Source organism: Camellia sinensis, chromosome 15 (genome assembly GCF_055761805.1).
Source record: "Camellia sinensis isolate YWXY chromosome 15, ASM5576180v1, whole genome shotgun sequence".
In the NCBI taxonomy this organism is placed as follows: domain Eukaryota; kingdom Viridiplantae; phylum Streptophyta; class Magnoliopsida; order Ericales; family Theaceae; genus Camellia; species Camellia sinensis.
The window spans coordinates 142,131,898-142,147,267 of NC_138975.1; the positions used below are offsets into that span (position 1 = coordinate 142,131,898).

Consider the following 15,370-nt stretch of genomic DNA (forward strand, 5'->3'; position numbering starts at 1 on the left):
GTACTTTCACAGTGTAGATATGCTTTTCTATTTTTTTGATAAGTATTCTGTAGTTTGCATTTTCTAACTAGTAGGTTCCTGATTGTCATAAAACATGTTTGGGACATGGCTGATCATGCGTAGTGTTAAATGCACACATAGCATGGAGTCAGTTTTTTGTTTCAACTCTTAGTATTGATCAACAAAGGTCTGGGAACTGGAATTTGGTTCTTTTATTTGTCTTGAACATTTTATTATTCTTATTCTTTCTTTAATAATAATAATAATAATAATAATAATAAAAAAATATTGTTGAGATTGGCCCTATGTTGGAAAATCTTGTAATTTAATCTAAATTTCAGCATTTAAATTTGGATTCCATTTCTTTATCTGCTTTCTTCCGTTTCTGGTAATTGTCAGCTTATTGCAGTTTTCCTTGTCCTTTATCAAGCAATACATGTGAATTACAAAAAAAAAAAAGAAAAAAAAAGTTTAAATGAAAAATAAAATTAATCATTTTTGTCTTTGCAATGTCTCTTATGTATGGCATGTGTTACTTTATAGATTGTGGACTTTGGAGAAAGCGGCCCTGTTCGATGTTCTCGTTGCAAAGGATACATTAATCCATTCATGAAGTTTATTGATCAGGGAAGACGTTTTATCTGTAACCTGTGTGGTGAGTAAATGATTCCTTGTATATTTTTGCCCCATCTTTCCATATGGTACTATACTATATCACAATTTAATTACTGTCTTTGCATGCTATTTTGTTTTCATTCTTGTACTTATCAATTATTATTTTTAAATTCTTTTCAAGACTTTCTTGTTGCTAGCATTCTGTTTTAGTGGGGGGAATAACAAGCTATCTTTGTTTATTTTACATTGTTAATTATGTTAGATTGTGGAATTTGATAGCTATCATTGAGAAGCTGTAGTTATTCTTAGGTGTTAAGAATCTTAGTTATGTATGGTTTTGTAGGTCCTTGATGTTATGTAGTATATTCCTGTAATTGTGGGCACGAGCCATCATGTATTGTCAAATAAATTACAATATTCTAATTTGATAATGTACAACGTAGATCTATTGATGCAATAGTAAGGAATAGTGATATAATCACCATGAATGGAAATGTTAAGGGGAGGGAATGACCTAAACTAACATGGGATGTGGTAGTAAAAAAAGACGAATATATTTAATTTAATTGAGCATATAGCCGTTGATAGAGTAGAGTGGCAAAAAACAATTCATGTGGCCGACCACACTTATTCGAACACAAGGTTAAGTTGGGTTTGGTTTCTAGTTATTTTCCCCTGTATGTTTCTCTGTGAATATAATATTCTGCAGCTGTCAAAGTTGTGAATCTACAACCAATGCCATTTGTTTTGCAGGCTTTACGGATGAAACTCCTCGCGATTACCACTGCAATTTAGGTCCAGATGGCAGGCGTAGAGATGCTGATGAAAGGCCTGAACTATGTAGAGGAACAGTTGAATTTGTTGCTACAAAGGAGTACATGGTTAGTAACACACAAGGTTTGCAGGTTATTTACTACGGTTAATTTACACTTTTATTGACTATTTAATATTTAGTATTCTCATGTGATGTGTCCAGCACTGTTTATTGTTGATGGTATGATGAACAGATACCATTGTCCAAGGCAAAGTTTGAGACTTTGCAAACATTTTTAATCTAAAAATCAGCATGTATATCACCACTGAGGGACTTGAATTAAGAATTACCTGAAGAAGTTCATGTTCGGAAGTGTGTTTTTATGTATGTCAAAATATGGTGTGACGTTTTATATTTTCTTCCTAATTGCTGCAGAAGGAAAAAACAGAGGAAATACTTCATACAGGTCAAAAAATTCCAAATAATTAAGAATTATGTGACGTATAATTATTTCTTATCCTTTTATAGGACATAATAGATATACATACTTTGCTTGTGTCCTCACGTGTTGTGTTATACATTTTTTCTGAAAATTTCCGTGTCATGTAAGGTGTTTGTGCCTGTGCTTCTTATGGTTGAAATCAGCTACAAATTTGGCTCATCGTAATCATTGGAGCCATGTCTTTGCTGAATGAGCCCCTAACTTGGATATAGTTTCAACACACCTAGGCATGCCTGAACCTGGTCTGGAACTGTGAAAATTATTGAAGTACACATCTTCAGAAAGTTGACTTATAGCACCCAATTTGGATTCTATGAATATCTTCGACCTTTGGGGTCTGAATCTCTTCGTTCTTTTATTGGCTCTTTTGTTGTTGGCTGTTGTTTAACATTTCACTTTCCTTTTGACATTTGGATTCAATTGGCAAGTTTCAAAATGTGCTAGCTAATTATGATTTTTGAACCCCCACTTTTGTTTACTTATCCCAATAAAAAAGAAACATAATTAATTGGAACAAAGAATAGGAAAAATAATATTTAAACTTGAACCGACTGGCTGCCATCAACTAACCTATGCAAAGGTTGAGATTAAATAGTGCTATTTTGGGAAGCTTTTATTTGTTAACCATTTTTATGCCCATGAAATATAGGTTTCAGTCTAGTTTATTGGCAGGATTGATCAGACTGATAGCATCTTTTGGCGTAACAGTTAACATTGCGATGAGATTAGCTGCCCGTTTAGTTGTGAATTCTTATATGCTGTTGTTGGGAGGATTTTTGTTGTTATTTCTTTCCCTTTCCTTGCCTTTATTATGGTACAGGATAACTAATTTTTTACATTCTTATTTTATTACCAGGTGCGTGACCCGATGCCTGCTGTGTTCTTCTTCCTTATTGATGTATCCATGAATGCTATACAGACTGGTGCAACCGCAGCAGCTTGCAGTGCAATCAACCAAGTTATTGCAGATCTTCCTGTAAGTTATATTTCTATTGAAGTATGTTGTACCATATTATTTGCCCACTTGAATGAGTTTTGGTCCGGTGATTTCTAATTGTATTTAAGTTTGCATGATCTATGTACATATTGCATTTAGGCTTGCTAACTTTTCTGCTGAAGCTGTTGGAAATTGTTATTTGTCAGTCATTTCGAGAATAATCTGAAGTATCAGTATTTGGGGGACTCTGGGAAAACCAAATTAATTTTCATAGCAAAGGGCCAAAGATTCTGTCTTTCGCTACAAGAAGCCTACAGATGTGAGTGAGTGTTTAAAGCATGACCAAAGAAATATATTGAATTCATTTTTAGCAACCGTTATTGCATTGAAGAAGATGAAATCAGGTAAACCTTTAGAGCTAGATGGTATCCATATTGAGGTGGGAAATACTTAAGTGAGCAGAGGTTATCTTAGTTAGCAAAATTATTTAATTAGATTATAATGACTAGGAAAATGTCTAATGAGTGCAGAAAAGGTATTTTAGTTTCTATATATAAAAATAAAGAAGACATCCAAAACTGCAATAAATATAGATGTATTAAGTTGATTTGTCGATAAAAAAAAAAGGTTCATGTGTAGAATGATGAAATTGTGAGAGTGAGTGATTGAGCATCGCTTAAGCACTTTGTATCTTTTTTCTTTCCTTTTTAGTAAAATTTAAAATGTTGCTGATAATTTTTTTTTTTGGGTAGAGAACGAGCGATTGATCTTCGCTTGAGAGTTTCAACAATCAACTCAGAGAATAATACGGAAGCAATATACTTACTAAGGAGACAAATAGAAATGTATAAAGATAAGAATAGAGATCTTCATATGGTTTTTTATAGATTTAGAAAAAGTTTATGCAACTGTGCTTTAGAGATAATGGGCATTAGAGAAAAAGAAAGGCATATATTGATGCGATGGACGACATTGACATGTATGATGTGGCTATTACTACAATTGAATTATCTAAAATAGAAACAAGTGTATTTTCAATCATTAAAGGATCACACCAACAACCAATATTGATTACTTACCTATTTGCCCTAGTCATGGATGAATTGATAATATATACTATACTTCCTCTATCTCAAAATATTAGTCCTTTTCAAAAATCAAGACTAAGATAACATGAATTTCCTATTTTGCCCTTCTTTTAAATTTACTAGTAATATCTTTAAAGTGTAATAATTGTACTACCAAAGGGTAGCTTTGGAAAGTTAATATTTTTGAAGTGTAATAATTGTACTACAAAAAAAAGTTGAATTCCCCAAAAGGGACTAATATTTGGGATGGAGGAAGTATTTGGATGATGTTCCATAGTGATGTTGTTTTAGTAGATAAAACTAAAAGAGGAATGAACACTAAGGGGTTGTTTGGGATGATTTAAATAAGTGCACTTTTTGACATTTTATGAAATATGGGTTGGGTTTGAAGTGATGTGGTAGAGAGGTGATGTGATTTAAATAAGATGATGTAACTTAAATAGGATAGTGACTTTTTGACTTTTTTGTGTTATGCCAAACTTAGCCTAAATAAGAAATTTATAATGAAACACTTGAGTCAAACGGGTCAAAAATAAGTAGGCTAAAATGGAATACACAGAATGTTACTTTAGTAGAAATAGCGGAGAAGTGAAAATTTAAAGCTGGGAGATACCAAAGAGTGAACAATTTCGTTTTCTATGTTTGATTATTAATAAAGATGACGAGGTTAGAGTTGATGTAACCCATAAAATCAAAGAGGTTGACTCAAGTGGAGGGGCGGAGGTTGGCTCAAGTGGAAGGGTGTTTTTGGCATATTATGAAATCAACCGATACCAACAAATTGAATAGAAAAATTTATAGTAAAAACAATACATTAATAAAATGAGTGTCGCTGAGATAAGGATGCTAAGATGAATGTCTAGCAAGAGTGAGAAAGAACAAATTACGATGGTTTGGTTATAGATAATGAAGAGTGGTAGATGCAACGGTAAGGAGTAGTGATGTCATTGCTGATAATGGAAATGTCAGTGGGAGGGGAAGACATGAGATGGTGTAGTAAAAAAGGATATGAGCTTATTTAATTTTACTGACCTTATAGCTCTCGATAGAGTAGAATGACGAAAAATGGTTGATGTAGTCGATCCCAATTGATTGGGACAAAGGACTTTGGTTTGGTTTGGTATTGTTGAGAGGAGGCTTTGTTTAACATGTTTGTACCAGATTGCTTGTAAGATCACAGCTTCAGACTGGATGTTACACCATTGGTTCCTGTTATATTCTAAACTGTTATATATTCTTGTTCCAGGTCTGCATATTATTTATTCACTCTGAATTATTTAGTGCTTAGACTTTTATTAATGCAATGAAAGAACCGTCCCTTCCTTTTTGTTTGGCCTGTCAGATAGAAAGAAGATTAGACCCCAAAGAGCCCTTCATTACCACTTTAGGTGATGGAAACATCCAAGAGAGAAGAAATCTTAGAGGAAGAAAATCTCAATTGACAGCTAAGAGACAATCTTTGAAAATATCTATTACAAAAGATCAAAAGTTGCCCCAATAGGACTGTCCACACCCCCTATTTATAGACAACCAACTCGACCACCAACTAATATAACAACTAACTAGCTCCAACACACGACATGCACATGATTAGTTAAATCATTAGGGGGTGGGGAATCATTTAAGTTTAATGTAACAGGTCAATTTTATACACATGATTTTACAAGCATAAGATGAAAAATATACACATGATTTTACAAGAGCATTAGATAAAAAAAATCACCTCAAGGATAGTTCATCTTATTAGAAGCACTTCACATGTTAGATGGGCGTATCCTGTATCTATTGAATGTTCTTGATTATTTGAATGTTTCTCTTTGGGAGGTCACATGATTGCCAGAGCAACTTGGTTTCAAAATTATTCATCATTTGGGTAGTCTTGACCTTTGCAGATTGTTTAGATTTTTCTTGCTAGTAGCTATTAGCTTTTGTTTGCTTGTGTGCATGTTAGTTTTCTGAATGTCTCTCTATCTAGAGACATCTTTCTCGGCAGAATCTTTGACCTTGGCTGTTTGCCTTTGTTCTTGCTTCCTCCCCCCCCCCCCCCCCCCCTCTATTTTCGTCCACAACCATGATACAGACCCCTACTATCCCCCACCCCCACACACACATGGGGTTAGTGATTGGAGAGAGAAAAAAAAAAACAATTTTGGCCAATGACCGTCCACTGGGGGTCTCCCCCAGTGGGAGTCCCAAGCATTATACTTTCATCCATTCTTGCTTCGTGTTTTAATAGTTGTTTGATGGACTCCATAGAGAGGTGATGATGATTGAGGAATTTTGTGTAGATTGTAATTTTATTTTATTACTGTTTGATATTTTGCATACATTTGTGTGCTAGAGTTTTGACATTCTTGTATCTTTTGTACTCAATCTTAGTTTTTTCTTAGTTATTTGATCCATTTAATTCACAACCTGCTGAGCTCTATTGCAATTACTAAAGATAGAACATTTTAGTCATTGATCTGGTAATGATTTCTTCCAGGAGGGTCCTCGGACAATGGTGGGTGTTGCAACATTTGACTCGACAATTCATTTCTACAATATGAAACGCGTACTACAGCAGGTCAGTATCCTGTTCAAAAGGTTGACTTGTCTCAGATTCCAGTTCTTCAGTTGAAAATTAGTGTCTTTGCTTTGTAGCCATTGGATTCTTTCTTGTTCTTCTTCTTCTTCTTCTTTGTAGCCATTGGATTATTTTAATTTATATATATTCAGTGGAGCCTAATAGGAGAACTCTTGTTGGCAAAGAAGAGCCTATTAGGAGGATTAAAAGTTATTGTTTGTCCATTTTGTATAGTTGGATTTTGGGGATGGTTAATTCATTATTGAAACAAATTTTGGATTTTGTTTGGAATAGGTTTGGTTGTATAGTGGTTTTTCTTTTCTTTTGTATATGGGTTGTACACCCCGTGTGCCTTATAATATAATTTTAATTATCCCAAAAAAAAAAAAAAAAAAGTGCGTATGATGGTGCACATCACAAGTGGTTACTATTTAAAAGGGTTTAAATTTTAAGTTAGAGAGACATGGCTTAATTTAATGGTGAATATGCTCGATGACTTTTAATTTTAACATACAAATTGATTTTTATAATTTCACTTTTGAACTTCAGTACTTAATTTTTCAGTGTTAATAATCCAGTAGTAAAATTTTATGGCATTTGATTTTCAGTTTTATCCAACTATTCCATCCTCTTCTGCTCTTCGGAACAATTTGTACTGTGATCACATGCTTTATTTTCCTACCTTCCAACTGCATCTGGGTCAGTTTTAAGTTTTGGGAGTTTGTTTTTGTGGCATATTTTTTGGATAATGCTATTTGTGTCCTGCAAAATTTGTTTGATTGTGTTATCTGTGTATTGATGAAAATACTAACCTAATGTTTGGTTCATATTATTTGATGTGACAAGGCTGATAAATTAAAGTAGGAAATTATAATTTGCAATCGTTTTGAAACAAATTTGTCATGAATGTTTTTTTTTTTTATCGTGAATCTGTGTGCACAGCCACTGATGCTCATAGTTCCTGATGTACAAGACGTTTACACTCCTCTCCAAACCGATGTCATTGTTCCCCTTTCTGAGGTCAGTTTCTTTCTTTTAGTTTTAATTTTTATTTATTTATTGTTGATAGCAGAGCTATTTGCAATTATGTGACATGTAATTTGGACGAATGGCCTCGTATTTGTATTTCCTTCTTCAAAAGAATTTCAAAGTAATTTAAGCAAATTGGTTGTTTGTTTTGAGGATTCAGGGCCGTCAACATTTGGAGCTGTTGCTAGAAAATATCCCAACCATGTTCCAGAATAACAGAACTGCTGATTCAGCCTTTGGTGCAGCAGTCAAGGTTTGTACATTTCTTTATAGTGATTATGTACGCTTAGTAATTTTGAGACGCAATTCTTCTTGTCTAACATACTTATGAGCTATTAAATCTTTTCTTTGATGTAAATAGCCAAACCTCTTAGTAGAGAATTCTCATGCAAAAAGAGCATGCATATATTTTTGGAAAGATAATTTTGAAAATTTAAAAAGAATCCATTTATTGTGTATGCTACAGCATAAAAATGTTCCTATTCCTTCTGTCTTTTTAATTTAATGAGTGCGCGATTTCATGTTGGTGAGACGAGCAGCTTGGTAATAGAGCGGCAAATAAGCTGAGTTGAGGTGAGCCTAGCTGCAGGGTGTTTGGGCTCAGAATGATTATTTTTAATATGTTCGGGCTCAGACCATGTTTGCGACAAGCCCATTAGTTTGTGTGACATTTTTATTCCCCCATGTATACTCTACCCAGATTAGACACTTGGATACTCTAATTTTAATGTTTTTTGAGGAAGAAGAAACTCACATTTGATAATAAAGAAAATTTTCTAGCATCAAATTGATGGCAGGTAGAAATCCTTCAATTCTCTAAATCCTATTAATTTCAAGTACATTTGTAGAAATAATGTGATATGTTAGTACGTCTTACAACATACAATTTCTTGAAATGTTCAGTATGTGTCCATGTACCCATACAACCATACATATTCCTATATCCTAAGATTAAGGGTTTCGTGTTCAGGATCTGGGCACACCCACTTCTGGCAATTATACCAGATTTCATGTAACATAGGAGCCCTACCATATGCTTTGGTTCGTGACAGTTTCATGATCTCACGAGCACAACTCGGCTTCATAAGGCTATATGAAAATGGAAGAGAAAACAAACCAGCGGGCAGAAAGACGATGTGATAGTGTGATTATAGCATGTCGGAAAAAGGTTTAAAAACTGGGCCACCCACCTACTTTTTGTATGATGCTCCAAACTGGAGTCCCGTATACTTTAGCTTATACCACATTCCTTCAGAAAATGTATCCTATGTATGCATATTTATGTCGAGTAATCTTTATTTATATTATTAGGTGTTCTCATATTTGAGTTATTAAAATTTGGTGGGATGATAAGGGGAACTGAATTATGGGAGTTGGAAGAAAATATAAGAAAATGGAATACTTAGTAGACAATTATGGACAGTGCTTAAGTTCAATTAATATGAAAGGAACTTGATTTAACTTTTCTGGGATTTACATGCTGGCATTATTGAGGAGAGTATTATGGACAGATTGAATGTGGAAAAATTGTTACTGTAGTGTCATATTAGTGTAATGTAAGCATAAACTATTCATATTATTGTAGTGCAGAATTTGTCCTATAATATATCTCTTAGACTTTCTCCCCATAAGTATGATAGCATAGCTTACCAGGTTTTTATTTTTTTGGTCTGTACTTTTTAATCTACAGCACATCTCTCAATCACAGTAATCTTCATTGATAGAACTGATGCTTGCCCACTATTATGATTTTTGTTGCTTTTATATTCTGTAGAAGTCTGCTAATAATTAGGAATTATAGAATTCTGTTATTACCTATGTGCACACATACATCTGAGTAAATTCAGTGTGTCTATGTTGAAATTTATGTTTTTTTGTTATTATTTCAGGCTGCTTTCTTAGCAATGAAGAGTACTGGAGGAAAACTTCTAGTATTTCAGTCTGGCAAGTTCATGAACTTTCCATCATTGAATTTTATGTGTTTGGTATAAACAACAACGAAATTGCTAGCCCATACCATATCTGTTTTTTATGTTGCCAAGTTCTCAGTCATATCGTGCTTCTTTTGTGTTTTTTCTTTTCATTTTTAGTTTCAAAAAAATCAATCAGGCATATAACTGCAAACAAATTCTGTACTTTTATTTACTCATAGATACTAATGAATGTGAATTGAGATGGGGAATATATGTCTGATCTAATGATGTCGAGGAAATTATGTAATTTAGTAGCCAAGAATGGCACACTTTTCTAATTCAGGCTAGGGTTTCTTTAGGCATAATAGAACTATTAATTATGTTAATGTGGGAATTATGTAGGGATTTGGTTGTTTGATATGAGGATGTCTAGATCAAATAAATTGCTTGCAAAAAATAAATGTTGCTCGAGTAGGTGTCAGAATTTAGGATTTAGGGATTTGGCTTTTAGAATAAGATGCGATTTTGAAGTCAAAGCTGGCAAATCCTATTCTATATTCTTATTAATCTGCATATAAGATTTTGTTTTTGATAAGTACAGTGTCATTTATGGAAGTAGAAAATGGGGCATCACCTTTGTAAAATAGCTTTCCGAGATAAAAAATCTCGACATGCAAGTTGAGCTCCTATAAAATCTACAAGAGCAAAAGAGGCTTTGTAAAAAATAAATAAAATCATTTAGTCCAAAAATGGAATTAATGTAATAAACACATCTTTAGCGGTATTCTCGATTCAGTGTTCAAAAGTACATTACTTCCTCTCTCTCCAAGCACCCCATTATACATGATCACATTACCATCCAAGCACTGTTTTTCTTCTTCAATCTACATTACATCCATCCCCCCAACACTATACGCCATCACCCAATGGACCTAAAATATCATTACAGTCACATGCCATTCCATAACTCCTTGGTCACATCACAATGAAGCATTAGATGATCTACTGTCTCTTACGCACTGCAGCTCAAATAATACTGATTAGGAAGCCTGAAGCCTCGTTCCATCAAAATATCGAATGGAGTCTAATATGTCTGTTGAGAAAAAAAGGCCACTTTGTTGGAGCTCCAAACTTCTAAATGATCTTTGAAGCGAGAGGGGTACTTGATGCTCCGGTGATCAAAGACACACCCAAGAAGGCAATGAGAGTCTTCACTTTCTTCTCACCCACTCTGACCTCTCCATTTGATCTTCTAGAAGAGGCCCTCCTCACAAACCATCCTATATGTGCCGTCTGGACTAAGCACTGCTTGTTGGGGGGGGGGGGGGGGGGGGGATTCTCTGGTGAAGGAGCCTTTGCTCCTTCCATCTCCTCAATACCGAGGCAATCCTGCTTTCTGAACCAGCCACCAGGTCCTCACCAATGTTGTCTTCTCTTTGTGCTACTATCTACCATCTATACTGGATGTCCCCCTTCACAACTAAGGCCAATGATCCACCATCATCTCCATTAGTTCCCAGACTACCTCGCCTACCCAAATCTCTTACATCTGTCCAACAATTATTTGTGCCACCCTCCTCCTCAACACACTGTGTACTGCATGGAACATTGGCTCATCAAAACCCTCTCTGCATTCAGCAACAAGTTTTTCTCTTTCCTTCTATTCTCCAATAGAAACAACCTTCATCTTTTCTCAGTCGAGAAAGCAAAGAAGAAGACGGAGAACTAGGCCCAATGCAGTCCAGCCTTGGAGGCTGTGCCTTGGCCTGGACCAAAAATACTGCTCAGAGAAGAGGAACGTGAAGGAGATAAAATAGAAAGAGGCTCAAACCTGTTTCCTCCAGTATTGTTGGGCTAGGGCTTGCTATTGTAGACTTCAGGACCTTTGTCTTGTCTTAGAACTTGGACTGGTAGGCATATGGCCCCACTGTCTTCTTAAAACCACAGTTTGGGGCTTTTAAAAAATGGCCCATTTCCCTGATCACTCCAGCATGGGCAATTTCCCCTTTTCCACCCAAGCGAGCTTCCTACTGCCCAACTCAGATTTGGCCCTGGAACTATCTCCAACTGTTATGTTATGTGGCTTGGACTGAGCTAGCTTATTATTTTTCAACACTTTCTGGCCTTGCTGAGTCTTAAAGGATCCATGCTGATTAATTTTCTTCCCACGTGTTCCGAGTTCAGAGGATGTTTTTGTAGAGCCTTTAACCTTCGTTGGGATCATGTGATGCAAATTTAGCCCTATGCGTGATCCCTATGGCAACCTAGGTGTTAATACCTGGAGTTTTCTTTCTTTTCTTTTCTTTTTTCTTGTTCTTGCTCTTCTCAATGTTCTGTTCATTTGATGCTTTATAACCCTACTGGAACCTTATCTGATCCTCATTCTTTTCCTACCCTTTTGATTATGATCCTCATTCTTGCTTCAACCATTTAGGCATAGCTCATAAATGTTATTCAAATCAGGCTCTTTACTGCTTACAGCCCCAGATCAGTCCCAGAATTGTTGTGTCTTTCCAGAATTAAACCCTGAAAACCTTGGCCTTTTGTTACAAATTTTAAACTTGCTTTTGCTACATTTTTCAACTCTCTTCTCCATAATTAAACTTTTTTGATTCTTGGTATACCAATTGACAATTACCTTCTTATGAATTTATATACATCACATCAACTTTCTTTGACATTTGGCCTTCTGCAGTGAAACTTAAATTGCCTTGCATAGCTAGCAGCGTTGCAGGCATCTAGTAGAGGCAGCAGATGCCATCTGTTTATTTGATTGGTGTTTGGAAATCTTACCCTTCATGCATGTAGCAAAGTTCACCTATATAACTTGAGAATAAAATGTGTGTTCCTGAACAAGATTGTGCTGTGAGCTATAATTTGAAACCTGCCCTTTGGCTGGTACCAAATGAAATGGTTTGGGTGAATATTTTGGTGATGTGTTCGGTCTACAGGATGTAGTGATCTTAGGTAGGATTGTATCTGTCAGTAGCAGCTTTTAAAAGAATTGAAGTCTCGCAGTAATTAAATCAGGAGTTCACTCTTCATTGCTAGAGACTGTAGTATTTTGTTGCGTTGCTGGATTGTATTTCAGTATTTAAAAGTTTTACCACCATCCAGAATTAATTTTTTAAGGTTTGTCTGGGACTTAATAAGCTAAATCATGGCAGCAGAAATGTTTTCATTGTGGTTTGACAGTGACATTGAGAATATGTATTATTGCGCTCTTAAATTGAAGTTAGGTAATGGATAATGTAAGTTTTCTTACATTTTGATTTCTCTGCTACATGCCTATTGGCAATTTTGTCCCTGTTTGGTAGTGCTCTTCACTTGGCATGTGAAGCTATTTGTTCATTCTCTTTTATAAGATCTTTTTGATCTCCTGTTGTTTATAACAGATGTGTTGAGAGAATTGATGGATCTGATAATGTTATTGTCCTATGTTGTATACAGTGTTGCCATCACTTGGGATTGGATCCCTTTCTGCAAGAGAGGCTGAAGGAAGGACGAATATCTCTTCTGCAGATAAAGTATGCTTATCTGATATATATTTGTTCCTTTGCTTTCTCTGTCCTTTGGTGTATACTGGTTACATTTTTCTGACTTTTGGCTTGAGGTAGATGGTGAACTAGTTGATCGCAGGTTTCCTGTGCAAAAGTGAAGGAGCCAGACTCCTTTTCTACATTGGTTTAACTTCTGAAGTTGTCCATTCAATGGATTTGTCTAATTTTAATTAGTACTAAGCATAGGCATCAGATATACAGGAGTTTCACTTTTTCTAAACTACTCTTTTCTTCTTTTCTGTGTCCAAAAGGAAAAAATTACACCCAGTTTAATCCCATTGGATGGGATCTAGGAGGGATAGATTGGGTGCAGACCCAACCAATCTTTCCGGAGTGAAGGAAAAGAGGGTGGTTGTGCTAATCAATGTGGAATAATTTCTGATGGAAAAATTGCATCAACCAATCTTTTGTAGTTGTTTAACCTTGTGAATTCCAGATGGAGTTAATGATCAACACTGTCATGTATGATGGATGGTTGCTAGTAGCAAGTGTCTATAGTTGATGATCAATACTGTCATTTAAGATTTGGGCTTGGTTTAGTGTGATGTTTATTCTTCAGGCATTACACATTTTTTGTGTAATGCAGCTTTGGCAGTCATCAGTTTTGGTTGTGCTTTCTGTCAATATGATTACCATTCCAGGCTTTTGAGACAATTTCTCTTTTACGTCCTTCTGATGCATTACATCCAAATCTTCTTTTAATTTTGAAATGTGTGATGAATTGATACAACTTTTCTTTCCTGGAGAGCTGATTTTGTTTGTCTGTAGCTTGTCAGTGAGATTCTCCCTTTCCCTCACTCTAAAGGACCTGCCTGATTTTTCTCTTTCTATTTTTCTTCTTTTTTTAATTTTTTATTAAGTACTTGTGGATTTGTCTCTTCATTATTCTAGTGCGTCTTCATCCTTAAAGTGTACTTTTTTTTTTTTTTTTTCTTCATATAGTGTTCTGTTTATTGTTGAATTTTAGGAGGCCCATAAATTACTCCAGCCAGCAGACAAAACTTTAAAGACAATGGCTGTTGAACTTGCAGAGTATCAGGTGGGGTTTTACTGTTTTGGATCTTCCTACTCCATATAGTTCTGAAATCTTTCCATGATTGTTGGTTGAGACTTATGATGCAAACAATAATTTTCTTTTAATTCAATCTAATCAATGTTTTCAGGTGTGTGTTGATGTGTTTATTACCACCCAAACTTACGTGGACATTGCTTCAATCTCTGTCATCCCAAAAACTACTGGAGGGCAGGTATTTGTGAAAGACTATTCTATCATTCTGGCTTGGTGGTCATATAAATTGTGAATTGTTACTCACAAGAATTGTTGATTTAAGTTAAAAAGCAAAACTGTTCCATTTTGATTTCTTCTGAATGATCCTTTCGTAGTATTGTCTACTTCTCAATATACGCTTGGAAAACTGTCTCTTCATAATTTTTTCTCCATAGGAAACTTGGAATCAAGTTCTTTGTGCCTTCTGCTACCTTATTCTTTACCTGGGAGCACATTTATATTAAATTGTTTTTGATAAATTTCACATACTGCAATTGCTTTTGTCCATCGTATGCAACTGGAGCTTGACTTAATTTGATAATGAATTAAGCATCTTTTTTCTTAAATACCTCCAGCACAAAGTTTTCAATATGTGCTCATAGATGGTAAATCCTTATTAATTTTTCCATTCATATATGAACATCGTAAGATGTGGTTCTCAAGTACCCCCTGTTTTCTAAGTGTATTATTGTTACCCTTTCTTTGCTCTTTCTAATCCTGCCAAGCTTTACATTGATATTTTTCCTTTTCATATATGAATATCTTAAGGCGCAAACCTCAATTATTTCACCCTTTCTTCCAGGTGTACTATTATTACCCTTTCTCTGCTCTTTCTGATCCTGCAAAGCTCTACAATGATCTTCGATGGAACATCACAAGGCCCCAAGGTTTTGAGGCAGTCATGCGTGTAAGATGTAGCCAGGTGAGTTCCCCCCCTTCTTCTCCAACATTGTAGGAGGGGTTTTTTGATGGCTCAACTTAATGCTAAAATTTGAAGTAACAAGCTTTTTATTTAGTTGTTAATGCTGAACATGCTTAGCATAAAGGCATTGGACAATATCTCACAATGACAAATTTTCCTTCACAAATGCAATGTGCAACCACTTATGCTTTTGTCTCTGTTAAGGTGTTTTGCCATCAGCCTACCAACACAACCACCACTATCACTTCTCTGTCGCCTCCATCACTAACACTAACTACACACCACCACCACATCATTGCCACATTCACTACCCTACCACTCCACCTCCACCTCCACCTTCACCTCCCCACCATTACTGTCACCACCACCACGCCACCACCACCGCCACCACTGTTGTTGTCACCGCTATCCTGACTTTACAGAACCACTATTGCCC

At 35.5% G+C, this 15,370-nt stretch overlaps 1 protein-coding gene across 2 annotated transcripts in view; it reads left to right on the forward strand.

Moving 5' to 3' along the window:
- Positions 1-15,370, forward strand: part of LOC114280791 (protein transport protein SEC24 C) — a 40,130-nt gene that overhangs the window by 17,082 nt on the left and 7,678 nt on the right. For both annotated transcript variants that reach the window (XM_028223173.2, XM_028223174.2), the window contains 11 exons: positions 544-655; positions 1,369-1,496; positions 2,728-2,847; positions 6,382-6,462; positions 7,405-7,482; positions 7,652-7,744; positions 9,381-9,435; positions 12,855-12,931; positions 13,932-14,003; positions 14,128-14,211; positions 14,815-14,934. In XM_028223173.2, the coding sequence (XP_028078974.2) occupies positions 544-655; positions 1,369-1,496; positions 2,728-2,847; positions 6,382-6,462; positions 7,405-7,482; positions 7,652-7,744; positions 9,381-9,435; positions 12,855-12,931; positions 13,932-14,003; positions 14,128-14,211; positions 14,815-14,934 (1,020 nt within the window). The remainder of the gene's footprint in view (positions 1-543; positions 656-1,368; positions 1,497-2,727; positions 2,848-6,381; positions 6,463-7,404; positions 7,483-7,651; positions 7,745-9,380; positions 9,436-12,854; positions 12,932-13,931; positions 14,004-14,127; positions 14,212-14,814; positions 14,935-15,370) is intronic.